At 41.8% G+C, this 19,655-nt stretch overlaps 1 protein-coding gene across 1 annotated transcript in view; it reads right to left on the bottom strand.

Moving 5' to 3' along the window:
• Positions 1-4,710: 4,710 nt before the first annotated feature.
• The window catches only part of cubn (cubilin (intrinsic factor-cobalamin receptor)), a gene marked incomplete at both ends in the record, with an annotated part of 76,162 nt that continues 61,217 nt past the window's right edge, over positions 4,711-19,655 (bottom strand). The window contains 13 exons of the mRNA XM_079234469.1: positions 4,711-4,818; positions 6,418-6,653; positions 8,141-8,306; positions 8,587-8,768; positions 8,950-9,094; positions 9,698-9,906; positions 16,305-16,467; positions 16,715-16,914; positions 17,266-17,483; positions 17,982-18,111; positions 18,483-18,668; positions 18,779-18,928; positions 19,206-19,362. Of these exons, the coding sequence (XP_079090595.1) occupies positions 4,711-4,818; positions 6,418-6,653; positions 8,141-8,306; positions 8,587-8,768; positions 8,950-9,094; positions 9,698-9,906; positions 16,305-16,467; positions 16,715-16,914; positions 17,266-17,483; positions 17,982-18,111; positions 18,483-18,668; positions 18,779-18,928; positions 19,206-19,362 (2,250 nt within the window). The remainder of the gene's footprint in view (positions 4,819-6,417; positions 6,654-8,140; positions 8,307-8,586; positions 8,769-8,949; positions 9,095-9,697; positions 9,907-16,304; positions 16,468-16,714; positions 16,915-17,265; positions 17,484-17,981; positions 18,112-18,482; positions 18,669-18,778; positions 18,929-19,205; positions 19,363-19,655) is intronic.

Below are 19,655 nucleotides of genomic sequence, written 5' to 3'. Positions count from 1 at the left end.
TATCTCCCGGCTGGCCTTGGAACGCCTCGGGATCCCCCAGAATGAGCTGGAAAGTGTTGCGGGTGAGAGGGAAGCCTGGGTCGGCCTGCTGAACCTGCTGCCACCGCGACCCGACCCTGGATAAGCGGCTGATAATGGATGGATGGATGGATGTATCCACTGCTGCTGTTATTATTGGTCGTCAAATGTATTTTTGAATTAGTGCTACTGCTGCTATTGCTACTCATTATAGGCATCAAGTGTTTCATATGAATTGATTATGTGTTTGGGTAAGGATCCGTCATCAGCGTCTCTCCCTGAAGTGTATTCAATTGTTGTGGGTTTCGTATGCTGTGCAGATTGTAAAGCCTTCTGAAGCAAATTTGTTATTATGAGATCAGGCTAAACAAATAAAACTGAATTGAATTGAACATAACTGCCAAACTGCAACTCCATTGGAATCCCCATACCTCTGCCAATACTCCCATTCCCTTGCACATAGCTCATTTTGAAACATCACTCAAAAAAACTACATGAAATACAATAGACACAGAAAAGTACATTAATATAAATAACAACAAAAGTTAACGACAACAAAGGTAGCGGTCAAAACCCCTTCAACAGAGCGCACCTGATAGCATGACACAGAAGCTGGACACGAGTCTGCGTGAGGCATCTTCAAATCCAGCAGCTCCACACACTACAGACGACGAAGAGGATTACAGGTTTCTCTACTGGCTACTACCATCCGGTAACAGTATATCAGCATTGGCTTTGGGATTACAGTACATTCTTTATCGCTCACTGTAGTTTCCACGGCAACCTGCATACACTCTACAGCTGTGCTAGGGTGTGGCGCTGTTGCATCACTTTTGCCATATTTGAACCAGTCTGTTACATAACTACCTTACATATATACATATATTCAAGTGACGGCCCAAGACAACACAGGGTTAAACCCCTCTTAAAACCTTGACTCACTCATAACCTTCAAGGTGTTCTTTATTAGTCCCATAAATATATCTCAAAATATATTTACATTTTCATAGTTTTCCTGTAGCTAAGACAATTTCTCTTCAGTAACATTTAGGTAAAATTACTTTAGCTTGATAGAGTTTCTGACATTATTGGATTTTAAAAAGAGCTATAGTATGTCTCAGTAATGAGATCCTTAAGTCATACCCTGATGCTACATGACTGAAGTAGTGCTCAACCACATTTGCTCTTTGCTGTTGGTCTAGTTTGAACATGTGCTCTCTAAAGAGCTAGACTTGTTGTTTCCCTGCAAGTCTTTGAGCTAAGCTTTGCTAAACCTTTTCCAGAACTACAGTAACTCTATACTGGATGTGCTAAGGTGAACACATTGTCACTTAATGGCATAGTCACACTTTAACAAATCAAAATCCCATTACAGTTTTATCAGATCACAGGTGTCTAAAGATCATCTCAATTCAGCTACAAACCTCAATGTGGTCACATCAGCAATGCTCATTACAGACCATACTTCAGATGTAATGATTGTTGTGAGACAACATTGTGCTTGGGTTCTGTACGCAATTAGTAAACCACACAAGTTATATAAGACACAGCAATAAGACTAAACGAACAGGAAGGGATGACTTCACTCCTCCCTTGCCACATGACCACGCCACATTCTTCACTGTGTATCTAATGAATGGAAATGTATGAAGCATCTGGCGTCAGTGGGCCTCATGTCTGTCTGAAGAGGCCTTCATGACACCTACACAGCCTCACACCCACACACATTCTGTCCTGGAGGAATTATGTGGGCAGCTTTGGACCAAAACAAAGAAGATATTACATGAGAAATACACACAGAGCATGGCCCGGAGTAATTTGGCACAAGGCGGCACAATGTGGAGCCTGTAAATGGGTACAGGGTGGTTATGAGACAGAACGGGGTGTAATCAAATATTGTCACTATCCCGTTACTTTCTTTCAGTGAACTTATACTAACTATTAGTAATGTATTTTACAGAGGATTTGCAGCTGCCAGGGTCCAGAGGACAACATGCAGCATCGTTTTAGCAGCCTCCAGTCCGTCTCTGCCAGATCACCATTGCAGGCCACAACGCCAGCCACAGCTCATCATCTCTCACCATATAATAATACATTTGGTTTTAGACATTTACTTACATGTTTCTACATTTTTTGTATTCATATATTTCACTGCTTTTGTGTACCTAAGACCTTTGGTAAAATAATTTCAAGCACCAAAACAGTTCGACCTCCTGAGTAAAGCTATGTTTTCACAAGATATATGAAACATTTCCAAAATCTAGATTACATTTGTCAGCTTTAGAGTAATATTTCTTTTTACACTTTTGCCTTATGACAATGGTGCCTCATTATATAGAGAGCTGAGATTGTTCTGCAATTTTAGATGTAAAACACATGGGTATCTATCATATGCAAGTGACTTTAAAAAGTGAATTTAAGAAATTATGTAAAATCAAGAAAATGACCCCCGACTCCAGAGGGTTAACACTTTAAGCCCCGAATGAACCTATATAGGACATTTTAGTTAAACTGTGTAAAACATTACAATAATCATGAACAAATATATTGATGCTACACATCAAATTAAACAAGAGAACCTGGGCTACAATAATTAGTCAGCCATTTCAACACAACTTAAACACCAACTAAGATAATTTTAAAAATATAATAGTTATAATTAATAATTTTGTCATGAGTCAGCCCACTCTGCATGTTTCCGGAACTAGCATCCCGTAGCTTGGTGCTATCAGAAGAAACCAAATGGCAAAAAGCAAGACAATTCCACACAGATTCCAAATTTATTCACCAAATCCCTCTGCTGCAAAGCATAACCGAGATATGAACCAAAGAACACAGCAACATAAATCGCTGAGTTTTTTTTTTGGAGAAAATAGCAAATAAAAGAAAAAATGCATTTCCCTCAGTAAATCCCCACTAATACAAGTTCATTGAACACCATAAGTCATATACAAGTGAAATATAAGGTTTGCTACATGAAAAAATTCAAATGTCACAGATGCGCGAAAATATGCGCAAATGTGCCCAAATGCAAATTTTGGAAACCTCGCCTGAATTCTCTCTGTACTTTACCTCTCTGACTTTGTTCTGCTTCACTTTTTCAAGTGAAAACATTGCAGAGAGACTGTTCGCATATTGTGCTATGATTTGGGAGAGCCTCAGGGCTTAGTGAAGCATCATTTCAAGGAGATAATCACCCTGAAAGTGCTTTTTTTTATAGGCGGACCTGAAACTTCTATTTTTTTTTTTTTTCTTATCCAGGTCACAGTGGAAAACCTTATCCAGGTCACAGTGGAAACCCTGAAAACGGGTCTGCGAACCATTGAAAACGGGCCCGCGATCGACTGAAAACGGGTCCACGATTTCATGTCTTTCAAGCTGTCGCGGGCCACATATAATGACGTGGCGGGCCGGATTTAGCCCGTGGGCTTTGAGTTTGACACCTGTGGCCTAAAGGAAGCATATATAAGGTGAATAAAATTGGTCCAAGCACAGAACCTTGTGGAACTCCATGACGAATGCTGCTGTTCATCGAGGCCTCATCGTTTACAAATACAAACTGAGATTGATCTGATAAATATGACTCAAACCAGCTTAGTGCTGTACCTTTAATACCAATCGACTGGTCTAGTCTCTGTAATAAGATGTCATGGTCAATGGTGTCAAACGCTGCACTAAGGTCTAACAAGACCAGTACAGAGACAAGTCTTTTATCAGCACTAAGGTCTAACAAGACCAGAACAGAGACAAGTCCTTTATCAGCACTAAGGTCTAACAAGACCAGTGCAGACACAAGTCCCCTATCTGATGTGACTAGAAGGTAATCGTCACAGTGTCTCTGTGATATGATGCGTTCTACATCCTGACTGAAACTCCTCAAATAAACTGTTGTTGTGTAAAAAGTCACACAACTGGTTTGTGACTACCTTCTCCAGTATCTTAGAGAGGAAGGGAAGGTTAGAGATAGGTCTGTAGTTAGCCAACACCTCTGGATCCAGAGTGGGCAACCTGATGAGCCCCAGCAGCCCCCCAGCAGTGGGCTGAATTCTTCATCAGGAGGTCTTCCTCACTCACACAAGTCCTTGTACTGCCATGAATCGATACCAGAGCCACTGATGTGACATAGCAAATAAATTGCCTTACAAAAGCATATAAGTCCATTTTACATTAATTTCAACATACCAACCATAAATATTAACATCAACCATACATTTGACTCAAGAGGACTCAAAAATGACTCGAGAGAGCTCCCCAAGTTATGTAAATATCAATTTTCATATCCCTGCAACACATGATTAGCAAACCAACTACTAACAATATTCAGCACGAATTGCATTTTCTAGTTCTTCATTAGTGTTTATTTAGAATGTAAACTACTTCAAATAGTAGTACGTTATTATTTCTTCAGAAGAAGGTGAGTTTAAGATGTGACTAACAATAGCTGAGTGTAAACTTATCGAATCGTCTTGATACACTGAAGAGTCCTACAAGAGTTGGTAAAGTCTAGCACACCAGCAGCTCGTGGTTTAAAATGCAATAAAACTATACTGAACATCTGAAATAAAAAATGACAAATCATGTAAATATTATATCAGTTTAGATTTATTATTGTTATTACTATTACGTTGGTTTGGTTAAAAAATGAAGGCAGAGCAGGTTTAAAACATGATTAAGAAATGATTCAGAATTCTCTCAGCTGCTCCAGGTGAGTCTGAAACCTGAAGGTAGGCTGGCGTACTGCGCTTGGAAAACAATGTAGACGTGATGGGAGGAGGCTGTGAATGGAGCGATGTTGGTTTCCTGAACAAAGAACACAGAGCAGAAACAAATATCATCCTTAGACAGTATAAGTCTCAGAGATATTTATACTGTAAACGGCTGAGAAATACACAGGGAAGCACCTCACTCACATCCCGTATACCTGACACTAATGTCTACTCTGTTACGGTCATTTTATGTTAATCAGCTGTTTTCTAAAACTACTACAACATTACTGCTGACTTTAGGGGCTACTCGGTCACACACACGCTCTCTTTATCGCACGTTCCTAAAATCCGTTGTCAGTAATTCCTAAAAGGAGTTCAATACTTGTATAGCACATTCTAGGGATTCTATCCACAGAAAGACCCTCAAGGTTTTTTTTTTTTTTTAAAGAACCAGTAAGTGTTGATAATGTCTTTGACATGTTATACAGATAAACCCATTGAAACTGTAGAAGATAACTGAAATTGGGAGTGAGGCGTATAGCCGTCTTCATGCTGGATGAACACACACTTTTGAAAAACTTTTCTTTTGCATTTCTTTCCAAATGTGTGCAACACGTCAAATCCGCCCTGAATCAGATCTTTTGCTGAATATACAACAAAATACGTTGAGGAAGCTGTGCTGTTACACACTGTTACAGAATAAAACTGTCAGCTTCGGTGTGTCGTCATCAAAGGTGCAATATACGCAATTTGGAGCATTTGGATTGCCTCTCAGCTTGATGACACCTGAGCTGGCGGCTCGTAGTTAATGGTTCTACAGAAGTCATGTAACAGAATCGTTGCTGGGTCACCAGAGTGACGCTGCTGTGGTAAAAGCGGGGAATGCTTTGTAACCGAAGACGCAAGCAGAGTGCTTAAGTCATGATGACAGGAGAATACCAAATACACCTTTGACCACTAAGTGGGTTACAAAGGCCCCGTGTCTGCTGGTTGAATCCAAGACAAGCAACCGCTTAGTAGAGATGATGAGATATTATTTATCTGAATGTTGTATACTGCTCTTTTAAAAACCCTAACCCTCATTTACATCTTAAATTGGAAACTGTTTTGCGGTGACATAAATATCCCATTTAAACCCTATTTGTTTGGGTCCAGTGTCACCAGGCGACCTTATGCCATTTAGAAATCCTCCACGGCCTTTTTCACGCAGGACAAGTAAAGTCTGTATTTCCCTTTTTTTATTTAACTGACATCATCAGCACATGATATGATGTCAAGGGTCTGGAACACATTACATTGAAATTAAAAGTATACTATATCATATCCATATTTGATCATACAAATATATCATAAAAGCGTGTCCATGTTTATATAATATCCATAAAGACCTCTATGCCATGTATTGAGATTGTCCTTCTCAATTTGCATACAAGATCCTGTCAAAACTTTCATTTATGAATGTTGCAGACCCAGCCTCCATAATTCTTAAAGAGGAAAGAGGCCGAAACCAAAACAGAAAAGACTTAAATGATCACATGACCTCTGTATTTGGCAACATATGGCAGCATTTTACTGCCGTATTATGGATGTGGCAGATTTATGCAGGATTAAGATCACAGACGACCTCTATAATTATGAAAGATTACTAGAGGCTCCCAGGTAATACTGGTCCTGTGCATTTTGGGTTACGTACCACTCCGCAGTACGGCCCAGCAGGCAGGGAGGAGGTGTCTGGGCCGTCATACAACTTCAAGAAGTTGTTTTGGCAATCTCCGGGGTCATCAATACTGATCTGGGAAAAGGTGACGGTCACCACACGACCTCTGGGTGCCATGATGCCCCATTCACAGTGGGTGCTGTTGGGGTAGGTGCCTGGGTAGTTGGGACTCGAGAAGGAGCCATGGTCTCCATACAGAGTTCCACCGCAACCTAGAACACAACCAGATGAAACAAAAGGTGCTTCAGCTGAGAGGCCAACAGAAAGACAGGAACCATTTCCCCTGCTCCCAGAAAGTAGCATTACATGCCAAGGTAACCATGGAAAAACAGGATAATACATGACGTGTTCCATGACCTATAATAACACCTGTCATATTGTGTAAGTATCATTTTCAAAATGTACCAGCTACATTTAAATACACTGCTAACCATGAAGCCAGATTCGATGCTGCCGTTAACATGGAGATGACAGTGACGTGAGAGTGCTGGTATGCAGTGGCAGACATGGATGGATGGTTCTCATCTTGGACTTTAAGACTACAGATGTGTCGAGTAAAGACACGGCTTGTGTGGTGTGGAATTGGACGAGTAGATAAGGTTTAATGACAGACACTCTGATATTGCATAATAATACATGTGGGATCTTGTGTGTTGGGAGCTAGGCTCATACTGGGGACAGAAAGTCTGAACATTTTGACATTTGGCTGCTTTAAATTTGACCATTTATAGAAAAGAAACATATTTCTCTTTCAAGTTCCCACTTGTATCTAATGGCTTGTTCTATCCTGCTGGTATACTGTTATCTCTTTTTGGATGATTGTATCTTGCTTGGTCTAGGTCTTAACGCCTTTTATCATGTTTTTAATGCAAAGCACTTTGTAATAATGTTTTTGAAAGGTGCTATATGAATACATTATTTGTATTAGTAGTATTATAGAGGTAAGTTATGAAGGAAGTTCATGTTGTTTTTCTCTATTATTTGAATCTATGAAATCTCTGAATGTCCACGATGAACGCCTCATCTTGTGTGCTTTGGTAACACCTGACCATCTATACAGTAGATGAACGCCTCATCTTGAGTGCTTTGGTAACACCTGACCATCCATACAGTAGATGAACGCCTCATTTTGAGTGCTTTGGTAACACCTGACCATCCATACAGCAGATTCCACTCATTCTTTCAAGTTTAAGAAGCATTCTTTGTCTTGTTATCTATGGAGCCAGCAGGTTCTGGGCAGAGGCCACTCAGGCTCTTTGAGTCTAATTGTTTCAGCTTTGATTCTATGAATACTGTAGCACCCTGAATACTTGTATTTTCATATCCCTATATTGAACCCAAGGGGAGGATGACATCATCAGGTTGTTGATGGTGCCTTCCCCCAGGAAGTGAACTGTCTGGTTTGTTTTTGGTAAACATGCTTTCAAATGGCTTTAAAAGGGGGGTGTGCTAACTACCCGAGGGTAGCCGTCATCGTTTCCTATTGGTTGTATATCAGGGCGGGTGGGAGGGTCTATAGTGTGTTGTATCCTGCCCTGTTAATGTCTCTGTGTGTTGTTTTTGATGTATTATAAATCTGGGAATTAAGAATTGTCATACATGAATTAGTGACAGCAACTGTTAGAATGTAAACCTGTAAGCTCTCCATGTTCCATGGAACCTGGTTTGAAATGATTTGTACAAACAGTTCAGCTCTGACCGTGAGGGGAGGACGTCCATGTGGCCTCAAAGCCATCACGGGCCATGGAGAAGTCACTCTTGAGGCGTAAGTAGAGCAGGTTGGATTGTGGGAAGATGGGGCTGGGCAAGGTGTTGCCGCAGAACCGACCAATCAATGGTGAGTCCGCTGTACTGCCGTTATGTATCTGAGATACGACAGAGTTGGGATTTACTGACACGTAACAGACAGAAGGGTCAGACAGACCGCATGTGCATGGACATCTCTTATAGTGGAGATAGAAAAATATAATAACAATCTGCGCCAAAGCAAGCACGGCTCCTGTTACACTGACGCTGCTCACTGCCCTTCAGCGTGTTTGTGGCTGCCAGTTACATTGTTCTCCGTCAATATCGCAACTATTTCAAATGAGTCACTTAGACACAACAATCTGGGAAAATGTCTCTGCATGTTTGTAGTTGTTTTACCTCCAGGTAGTCAAATTCACATTGGCTATGGGTCTCCATATCAAAATTGTTAAAGAAGAAGGAGATGTAGCTGTTCTGCGGGGCCTTCAGGATGATGGTGCAGTCCATGTTGTGGGGGTAGAGGTCCGGCCAGCCTGGACTCTTCAGGTAGCCATATTCCTGTTCATAGGTTCGGCTACAGCCTGGAAGCAAGTTCCCTCATTACCCATCATGCTCATCCTTTTAAAACCTGTCGTGCACTTTTTATTGGGACTTCCTTTTAGAATATAGTTAATAAACATCCTCTTTATTTAAACTAAATGTGCACGTCAGTGATATAAATGCATCTAAAGTAGAACTGCCTCTGTAACAACAGGTACGTACTGGCGATCTGAAAGTTGAAGCTCAGGCCATTTCCTGTCATGAAGGCGTCCGATCTGAAGTGCAGAAGGATGGTTCTGCTGTAGCTGTAGAAGTCTGGTGGATGGTCATCTGATGCACAGAACTTATGTGACTGTCCATAGTCTCCCTGGAAACACAGAATACATATTACAATATTATAACTATGCAGGAGTTTTTTTATTTTTTTATTCTCAATTCTAATATGTCTACATGGATTAAAGTGGTATCAAACCAACCCTGTTCAAAGGAACTCTGGTCAGTTTAGTTTGTTGAGAAAGCTAATGATAAATGGACTGTACATAGATCTCTAGTCTGCGACCACTCAAAGCTCTTTAACACTACATGTCATCATTCACCCATTCACACACTGATGGGAGGAGCTACCATGAAGGTACCACCTGTCCATCAGGACTAACTAACATTCATACACTGATGGGAGGAGCTACCATGAAGGTACCACCTGTCCATCAGGACTAACTAACATTCATACTGATGGGAGGAGCTACCATGAAGGTACCACCTGTCTATCAGGACTAAGTAATTAGGGCAAGTCTAGGTTAAGCGCCTTGCCCAAGGATACGTTGACTAGCAGAGCTGGGGCTCGAACCACCGGTCCCTTGACTGTGGTCCAGTGGTTCAGCAGGGTCGTCCTTCAGACTCTGGTCCAGACTAAACAACTGGACTAGTCTCACCTCTCAGGTTGTTTGAGTCACACATCCAAAACGCTCACCAGAGGCCAGTCCTTCATCTCCAGGTAGTTGGTGGAGCAGCTCTGGCTTGGCTGAAGGACAAAGGTCTGGATGGACACCTTGATGTATTCCTGGGCTGGAGCATCCAGGACCCAGCGGCAGGAGGTGTAAGGAGGATAAGCATGAGGGAAGGAAGGCGAAACCAGGGTCTGGATGGTGCTGGTGGCATTCAGAGTCCCACCGCAGACCACTGAGGGAAGGCAGACATCAAGAGGTTTGAACAATGTGCTCAATTAAAAGCATAGCAGACACATGTTTGATGAAAACCATCAGACTCACTATTGGATTTTGTCTGAGCTGATATGTTGAAACTTTTAACAATTATTAAATGTTCATGTATGAAACAAAACAAGAGGAGAGCGATAACAGAGATGAAGGAGCCTCTCAGCGCTCCAACAAACAGATGCACTGCTTCCCAAGAGCATCCATCTGAGGTCAGCAACATACTGCACATGTCCGGATAGTCCTGTAGAGTCACAGCTGTGTCCCACTCAGAGGAAACAGCGACCCACCAGCACATTTACAACGTGTTCTTCTAGCTGCTCATTGCCATTCAGAGAGCTATGACCTGTTATTTCACCCATCCTCCCTCAAAGAAACGTAGCAGTTCAAGCAGGAAGACTTCATCATCATCATCATCATCATCATCAGCCAGATGCTTCGTCTCACGGAGGCTTTCAATCTTAACCAGTTATTTCACTGGGATCTGTTCACAGGCTGTTTTACTATCCAATGATCATCTTGGCAGAGGGATATTTAAACCACCGTATTTCAATTTGAATTTAATCAAATATATTTTGTATAGTCTAAAATCACAAACTTGAGGGCTTTACAATCTGTTCAACATATGATGACATCCTCTGTCCCAGGACCTCAGATCAGGAAAAACAGCTTTAATGTCATTAAGCCATTTAATAAAGTAATACTAGTTAATGAGTTAGCCTCAGCTAGATGTTAGGCGATCAATACGATAAACATGACAGAAATGTGATATGAAGTCAAAACACCTGGACACACACCTACCTCGATTGTGGCATCATCAATATATTCATGTCCTTTACTCTAATGATGCCAATGAGAAGTCAGACCCAGACCACATCCTTCCAACACTATACATGTGGGAGTGTTTCAGACAGAATCAGATCGCATCCGATGACAAAACTGTCTTTTTAATAATGATTGTGCAGTTTGAATGAAGTCAGTTCATTTGCAGAAGCTGTGGTGTGTGTATTGTATGAGTTGTGTATAGTGTGAGAAAAACAAGCCCTATTTTATAATCATACTGAAGCAATCTTCAAAAACTGAAAACTCTCAACCGCTGAACACTGCATTAATATATTGAACTAGATTTCATCAATAAACGTCAAACAACAAATTTAATTGACTTCAATCAATGATATGAGTCAATGATTCTAACTGTTAACATATAAACCTTTTAAATCATGTTATTCATTGTATTCTATATTCATTCCATTTTCAATCTTCTTCATTTTATCAGTTTTTCAATTATTAAAATGTAGTTAGTTCTTTATGAATGTAATTCAAATGATCAAAATCAAACATCAAATGATCAAGTTCTTTATGAATGTAATTCATAAAGAACTTGATCATTTGATGTGTGTGTATATGGAGTAATACATCACTGTACATCTTGACAAGAATGCCGTAGCAACCCTGTGACAGACTTTATGGAAAAATATAAAAGTTTTTCAATATAATGTTCAATTTGATTAATAACTGGTAATTATTATGATATTAATGTATTGCTATTTATAAAATCTGCTTAAAGCAGCCGTATGAATACAATCCCCTGGACTTGGAAAGGCTCGTTCCTGCGTGAGCCATGAGGAGACCCTCATCTCACGGGGTTCAGAAGGAATCCTGTGGCAGAGACATTGCTGCGCTCATCACAACCATTGCATTATTAGCTATGATCCTGTGGTCCAATCAGATCTGTTGCTGAACAGTGACACGTGGAATGTGTCACAATGTGATGCACTAATTTGAAGAATGCTAATTCCATACTTTGCCAATTACACTGTGTGTGTGCACAGACGTCCAACGCAGCTGTGGTTGGTTTGAGGACGACTACCAATGTCAGTGCTTTGGAAGCCGTTGCCTTCAGGAGATGACCAATTCAACAACATCAACTCCTGTGGACCAGGACAGCAGCTGATGTATTTTAGACACCTAAAGACATCAATATCAATTCAAGAGTACCATTTTTCCAAAACGGAACTGAATTGTAAGTGAAACTTTAGTCAATGAGTCTGGCTTTGAAGAGAGCAGAGATACGTTCAGCTGTGAGTCAGAAAGGGCAAACTGAGGGAGAGATCAAATAACCAGAATATTTTAAATATAATGTGCATTTGAACTGATATTGATTTTATGAATGTCTAAACTGTGTTTTGCTGCAAAGTTCTGGTACTCCTGTCTGTTTCTCTACACCGGGGATGTGCCTACTGCCATCTAGTGGACGTGGTATGCTGACTCAGGATGCATACGTCAAACACCTTTCCACGCTTTCACACATCCTTTCCCTCAGGCCGACAATCCTGGAGGAATTTCTCTTTCTCTGCAACAGTTTTGTATTTCATTCAAGGCAGATGACCCTGAGAACGTCCAGGACTTAGATGTGTAAAAGAAGTATACCCACAAAAAACATGCCAATGCTTTTCCCACACATGGACCAGTATTGAGAAGGCAGGTGCTATTAGCACCCAATAATACAATGTTCTTCTGGGAGGAATACCCAATTTACACCCAGTAGTATATAGCATGTATATGTCTAGTATATATATATATATATATATATATATATATATATATATATATATATGTATATATATATATATATATATATATATATGTATATATACTTATATATACATATATATATATAATATATACCATGTGTATATCCATTATATAGCATTATATATACTATCTAGCATATGTATATCCAGTATATAGCATTATATATATATATATATATATATATATATATATATATACATACATATATATATATATATACATATATACATACATACATACATATATATATATATATATATATATACATACATACATACATACATATATATATATATATATATATATATATATATATATATATATATATATATATATATATATATATATATATATAGCATGTATATCCAGTATATAGCATGTTTTACACTGCAAAAAAAATATGAAAGGAACACTTTGAAAACACATCAGATCTCAATGTGAATGTTGGATATTTATACTGATATGGACAGTTTAATGTCTTAGGAACGAAAGCATGCCACATATAAAAGTTTCAACCTACAGAGGGCTTCATTTTATAGACACCTCGGAAATCAAGTGTCACCTCAAACTGGCCGATGCGTCCGCGAGCGGAGAGGCTGCTGTAGTAAAGTAAACCAGGAGAAGTTTTACACACGAGCTAAAACAGAAGCCGTGTGTCTGTAGTCTAACCTGTTCATCTTAGTTGTTGTAAACGTCTCTGCTGGACAGAGGACTCGGGGAATGTCTGGGTTCAGTGCTATTTATTCCATTGACATTTTACATGGTTTCCAGTGAGATAATAATTATTTTATAAAGTGACTTTGCTGTTGTGAACATTACAGTTTTGGCTCTCAAATCAATATTTAGTTATATTTTAATTATAAATAACTTTTAATTTATGTATTTTAAAAATTCTTTCATTTTTTTTTATAAATTATTTTGTCATGAGAAATAGCTTATAGCTGAGTATTGATAAGAGTAACTCCTCGTAGTACTACAATCCTAAAGATACCTATCTCTACCTGAAGGCCACCATAGTTCTCTGACTCAGAAAGCTGATGCCTGCTATATGCAACTTTACCACTAGATGCCACTAAATATCACACACTGTTCGGTTGAAGAAGCAATTTGGTTTGCATCTAATTAAGTGCTATGTTTAAATATAACAGAGGACTATGCTAACCTTAGTCCCTCCCAAATTGATCATCTTTTCAATGGTGCTCACATCAAATGACACTAGACTATATAGCCCATCTGAAAAAGTAAACTAATAAAACAAATGAAGCTAGCTCAAATGTAAAACCCTCAAACCCTAAAAGTGAAGCCAACATTGCAAAAACATGAAAGTAAGATTCATAGTTACTCTGGAGATATCTTAAAACACATAGGAAGGCCCTCTGTTGAGCTGTGTCTTCCTATAGACCTCAATAGGAATGTCTCCAGGCTGCTACCAACAGTCTGGATGAGTACACAGAGGCTGTGACTTCATTTATCAGCCTGTGTGAAGACAGCTGTATACCATCATACACCAAACGTCAAACCCTGGTTCACAGCTAAACTCTGTCAGCTAAGGTAGATAAAGGAACAAGGGCTACAGGTTTAGCAAGGCGGTGAGAGACGATAAACGACAGTTCTCTGAGAAACTGTAACACCAGTTCTTAGCAAGTGACTCTGCTTCTGTCTGGAGAGTCTCAGGCAGATCACCAAATATGAGCCCAAAGCCCTTTCACACGTTACTTCATGAATGACCTCCGCCTGGCAAACCAGCTGAACGAGTTCTTCCGTCGCTTTGAAAGGCAATGGAGCGGTCCTGACCCCATCCCTCATGACCCCATCCCCCATGACCCCATCCCCCATGACCCCATCCACCGGCTTCAGACGACCAGCTACCCCTCCCCCAGCTCAGCAGGGGGCCATGCCTCTCCACCATCCATCCTAGGGCCCACCGCCCCCATCACAATGACGACTCTCTATTCTGGAGAGAGACGTCCACAGGCTGTTAGCAGCCTGCTTCAAGGCCTCCACCATCACCCCCGTCCCCAAAAAACAAGGAGCACAGGAATTAATGACTACAGGCCCATTGCCCTGACCTCTGCGATCATGAAGTCTTTTGAGCACCTGGTCCTGTCCCACCTCAAAACCCTGACTGACCCACTCCTGGACCCTCTGCAGTTCGCCTACAGGGCCAACAGGTCTGTAGAAAATGCTGTTAACATTGTCCTCCACCACATCCTCCAGCATCTGGACTCCCCAGGAACCTATGCCAGGATCCTGTTTGTGGACTTCAGCTCTGCCTTCAACACGATCACAGACTTCCTGTCTGACAGGAAGCAGCACTTGAAGCTGGGGAAACACGTCTCAGGCTCTCGGACCATCAGCACCGATTCCCCCCAAGGCTGCGTTCTTTCCCCTCTGCTCTTCTCCGTATACACCAACAGCTGCACCTCCAGTCACCAGTCCGTCAAGCTCCTGAAGTTCGCGGATGACACCACCCTCATTGGACTCATCTCTGGTGGGGACGAGTCCGCCTACAGGTGGGAGACTGACCACCTGGAGACCTGGTGCAGCCAGAACCACCTGGAGCTCAACGCCCTGAAGACAGTGGAGATGGTTGTGGACTTTAGGAAGAACGCAGCCCCACCCGCCCCTCTCACTCTGTGTGACTCCCCCGTCGACGCTGTAGAGTCCTTCCTCTTCCTGGGCTCCATCCTCTTCCTGGGCTCCATCCTAACCCAGGACCTCAAGTGGGAGCTGAACACCAGCTCCATCACTAAGAAGGCTCAGCAGAGGATGTTCTTCCTGAGGCAGCTGAATAAATCCAACATGCCAAAGACCATGATGGTGCATTTCTACGCTGCCATCGTTGAGTCATCCTCTGCTCGTCCATCGTTGAGTCCATCCTCTGCTCCTCCATCAGCGTCTGGTACACTGCAGCCACTGCCAAGGACAAGGGCAGGCTGCAGCGCATCATCCGCTCTGCTGAGAGGTGATTGGCTGTAATCCGCCGTCCCTCCAAGACTTGTTCATCTCAAGGACCCTGAAGAACCTGTGTTGGCTAACTACAGACCCATCTCTTGCCTTCCCTTCCTCCACAATAGTTACATAACTACATACAGTAATTATAGTGTCTATCAATCAAGTGATACAAAACGAACCAGGTGCAATTCCTTGCTATCAGGCTGCTCTAATAAGTCTCTTAAATCTCTCCAGTTGATCCAGAATGCTGCAGCTTGTGTACTAAAAAGAACTAAGTGATGAGATCATATGACTCCTGTATTAGCTGCTCTGCACTGGCTTCCTGTAAATCAAAAATAGAATAAAAAAAATCCTCTTTCTCACTTACAAAGCCCTTACTGGTCAGGAACCATTATTTAAGAGCTTGTTGTACCATATACAGTACCATGTAGCACCACTAGAGAGACTGCAGGGTTACTCAGTTACACCTGAATAGCACCTGTTGCAGAGGCCCCGCTTGATCCTGCTGCTACTATAATTATTCGGTGTGTCTGTAAAGCCTTGTGCAGGCACACTGACTGTACTTCTGCAGGCTACTATTCTTCTTAGTCTCCCCCTTCCGGTATCTCCTTGTCAGCACAAGCGTCAAAATATATCAAAGCGTGCGGTCTGGTCGGGAGTCGTGTTCTATTTCGTTTCTTAGAGATTCGCCCGGTCGTTACCCCGAAAGAAACTGTGGAAAATTGCCAAACCGTGTATATAATATAATATTTTTCAGAAGAAAGAATGCAGCAAGTAGAATGCAGAGTGGTAAGGAGAGAGTAGAACGTGTCTTACGTGGCACAGCACTGTAGGTAGCATTGAAGCCTCGTTTTTGGACTGAGCTATCCGTGACTAAGTGAATAGTCAGGAAGTTTCCACTCGATAGAAAATAAGCAGGGATGAAGGTTCCACAAAACGTCCCAACTAGAGGGAAGTTCACGTTGTCACCATCATACACCTGGTAGAAATACACATACATAAAGGAATTAACAGAGAAAATAACGTAAAAAAAGAAAATGTATTTTTGGTCATACTAAAAGTTTCTACACTCAGCAGTACAGCAGTCGTTGAGATAAGGTCAAACAAATCAAATGATCTTTAGTTAGTTATCGTCAAGTCACACGAGCAACACACACATAAAAGTGTTAGGCAGTATCTCCAGTAATCATGTTAAAATATGATATTTCAATGCAACGGTTCTTTACTTTAACATAGTCGTAGCCACAAGTAGTGGAGCTCTCGAGGTCAAAGGAGTTGAATGTCAGGTTGATAGCCCGGTTGACCGGCATCTCAATCGTCCACAGGCAGTCCAGCCTGGGCTCATAGCGCCCATCCAGGTCTGGGTCTGGAGAACCGAACATGCCCAGGGGCGTGGACAGGTAGCCCCCACATCCCTGTGCAGGACCTGCAGGCAATTCAGAAACAAACATTGAGCCACTTCAAACCCATCATGTGTTACAGCACAGGCAGCTGTCAAAACAACATCTGGGAGGTTTAAAGTATTAATGTTCACATGTTCTGCCTTATCAGATATCAGCATCACTACTGATGTTGAGGGTCCAATCGCCAAAGACTTTGTACTATTCACATATATGCAATTGTATTAAATGATTGTTAAACTCTAAACAAGTCTCTCCTGATTGAACTGTGTAGAGTTCAATTACCCCAATATTGCAATCCATTTTTGCTCAAACCAAAGCAGGTTAGAGTAGGTACATGCAACACGGCTCAGACACACTGAGGTAAATTGACCTACCCAACGTCTCAATGTAAACTGCCCTCCAGCCAACACCACTGACTGTGGCATCTGTGCTGAAGACAATGAACAGCTGGTTGGTGGAGGAGCGTAGGTCAGGTGGCAGCACTGAACCACAGAATCTCCCCAATAAGGGTGCCAAGGTGTCCTGTCCGTCATACACTGCCACAGAGTCATAGCGACAGGAAGACGATGCCTCCAGGTGGAAGGTGTTGAACCTTTGGAGAGAGAAAAGGACAACATGAAGGGATAACATCCCTTTCCAGCTTGTTGTTGAGAGTTTTTCATTTAGTGCAGTGGCTAGAAGTACAGCCACCAGTTTGTGCTGTGGCCACAAGGGCCTTCACACAGCCTCCAACACGCTTTGGTTTGGTCAAAAAGGTTCAAACATGTTAAGAATGTTTCTAGTGGCCTCCACTTGGTTTTCCTCCACTGACAATAAGGATTCAATTAGCTGTAGTAATGTTTTATGACAAGAACTGCAAAATGTATGAATACTAATTTCTCTCTTCCTCTAATGAACTCTCTTATATTGTTCATGGATTTATTAGAGCCACTTAGAGTGAAATATAATGTCTTTACATGTTAGAATCATGGCCTGCAATATTTCATCAAACTGAAAGAAATTACTTTCTGACAAAAATGTAGAAATCCTCCTTTTCCCTAATTGAGGAGTTATTTCTCAGATATAACCTTTCCCACTAAAGTAGTCTCACTTGAGATCCAGCACTCTGTCGGCGCGGGCCGTGATGTGGTAGGTACAGTTGATGCTGTGGTGGTAGTCGGTCATGGAGAGGGCAGGACTGCTCACTGTACCCATTGTGCTGTTGAAGAAACCACCACATGCTGTACACACCCACACCGACACACACACACACACACACACCGACACACCGACACACACACACACACCGACACACACACACACACACACACACACACACACACACACACACACACACACACACACACACACACAGGGACTTGTGTTGACATGGTTTCCCCTGACCTTGACCCCCTATTGGCATGGTGGTGACCCTCCTCCATCATGTACTGTGGTGGGTCAGACTCAGACATTCCTTGAATCAGTCGTTCAGCTTGAACAAGATAGTTTTGAAAGATGGGTTGTACTCGTCTTACATTCTCATCTTGATTTTGTCAGATGGATCAATCTGCTCATTAGTTTAAAGCAATTATTCCTCCTCTCCATTACTTACGGATGGCTCTGTATTCTGCCATGAAGCCACTGTCAGGGATCACAGAGTCAGAGTAGAAGTGGAGCAACATGGGGCCAAAGCTGGAGAAGGGCCCCGGGGTGCTGCTCCCACACAGAGTGGCGATAGCAGGGCCACCAGTAGAGAGGCTGTAGATCTTCAGCCCGTCATACAGGCAGGTGGAGTGTGCTACAAACAGACCAAACAGCTGCTTGCTTATCAAACATCACATGGAACAAAGAATTCATTTTCAAACATTCTTAAAGGTGATTGTTGTCTGTATGTTGCTGATGCTTCACCTTCCACGTGGAAGTTCTGGAACGTGAGTACGACCACGGTCCGCTCTCCAGCATCGATGGTGTAGTTGCAGTTGGAGCGGTCCGGGTAGTTGGCTGGATAGTTCGGAGAAACCACACGACCGCTGGCAGCTGTGAAGTTTGCTCCGCACACTGATGAATAGAAGACATCGGACTCATTCCTGACTCCACAGTGAAATGCACGGAAACTTCTATTCTATGAGAGCTGGGATTTAAAAAAAACTATTTATTACTGAAGCAAAAATGCAAATAAGGCACCCATGGAAAATCCAGATTTTGTGAAACTGGATTTTCTTGACAAAAGGATCATTAGGTAACATGGCTTCTGGTCTCTCATATGACAGAAGAATACTTTACAACAAACAGGTATTTAAGTTTCAGTATAGCGTTATTAACACAGGGTTCTTACCGGTGCTGAAGGAGGCTGAGAAACCTCTGCCAGGGGTTCCAGTGCTCTGGAATCTGCTGGTGATAATGTTATATGGAGCAATGACAGGTCCCGGGGCCCCTGAGCCACAGCCTGTCGACAGCAGAGCCTCAGTGTGTTGCGTCTGCCCGGACCACACCTGCAGGGAAATGCATTCCGATTCAGAGCGCTCGTCAAATGGAACATTCTTTTAAAGATACATACTGAACACATCTGAAAGATTTGTTTAGTAACTTTGCCTCTCGCCATTTCAAATTTCAATTAGAATCAACTGTCTGAGTTTTGATGACCAATATCCAAACAATCTAATCAAATATTAGCTTGTCAGAGGCTGATCATAGACTGTACATAACAGGTGAACCAAAGGCGACCAAAATGTTACAATTAACTTTCATAATGGGGAAAACTTCAAAATACGGAAAACTCCCAGGT

Source organism: Taurulus bubalis, assembly GCF_910589615.1.
Source record: "Taurulus bubalis genome assembly, chromosome: 18".
Classification (NCBI taxonomy): domain Eukaryota; kingdom Metazoa; phylum Chordata; class Actinopteri; order Perciformes; family Cottidae; genus Taurulus; species Taurulus bubalis.
Note: the sequence above shows the minus strand (reverse complement) of the source record. Positions and strands in the feature narration are given on the sequence as shown.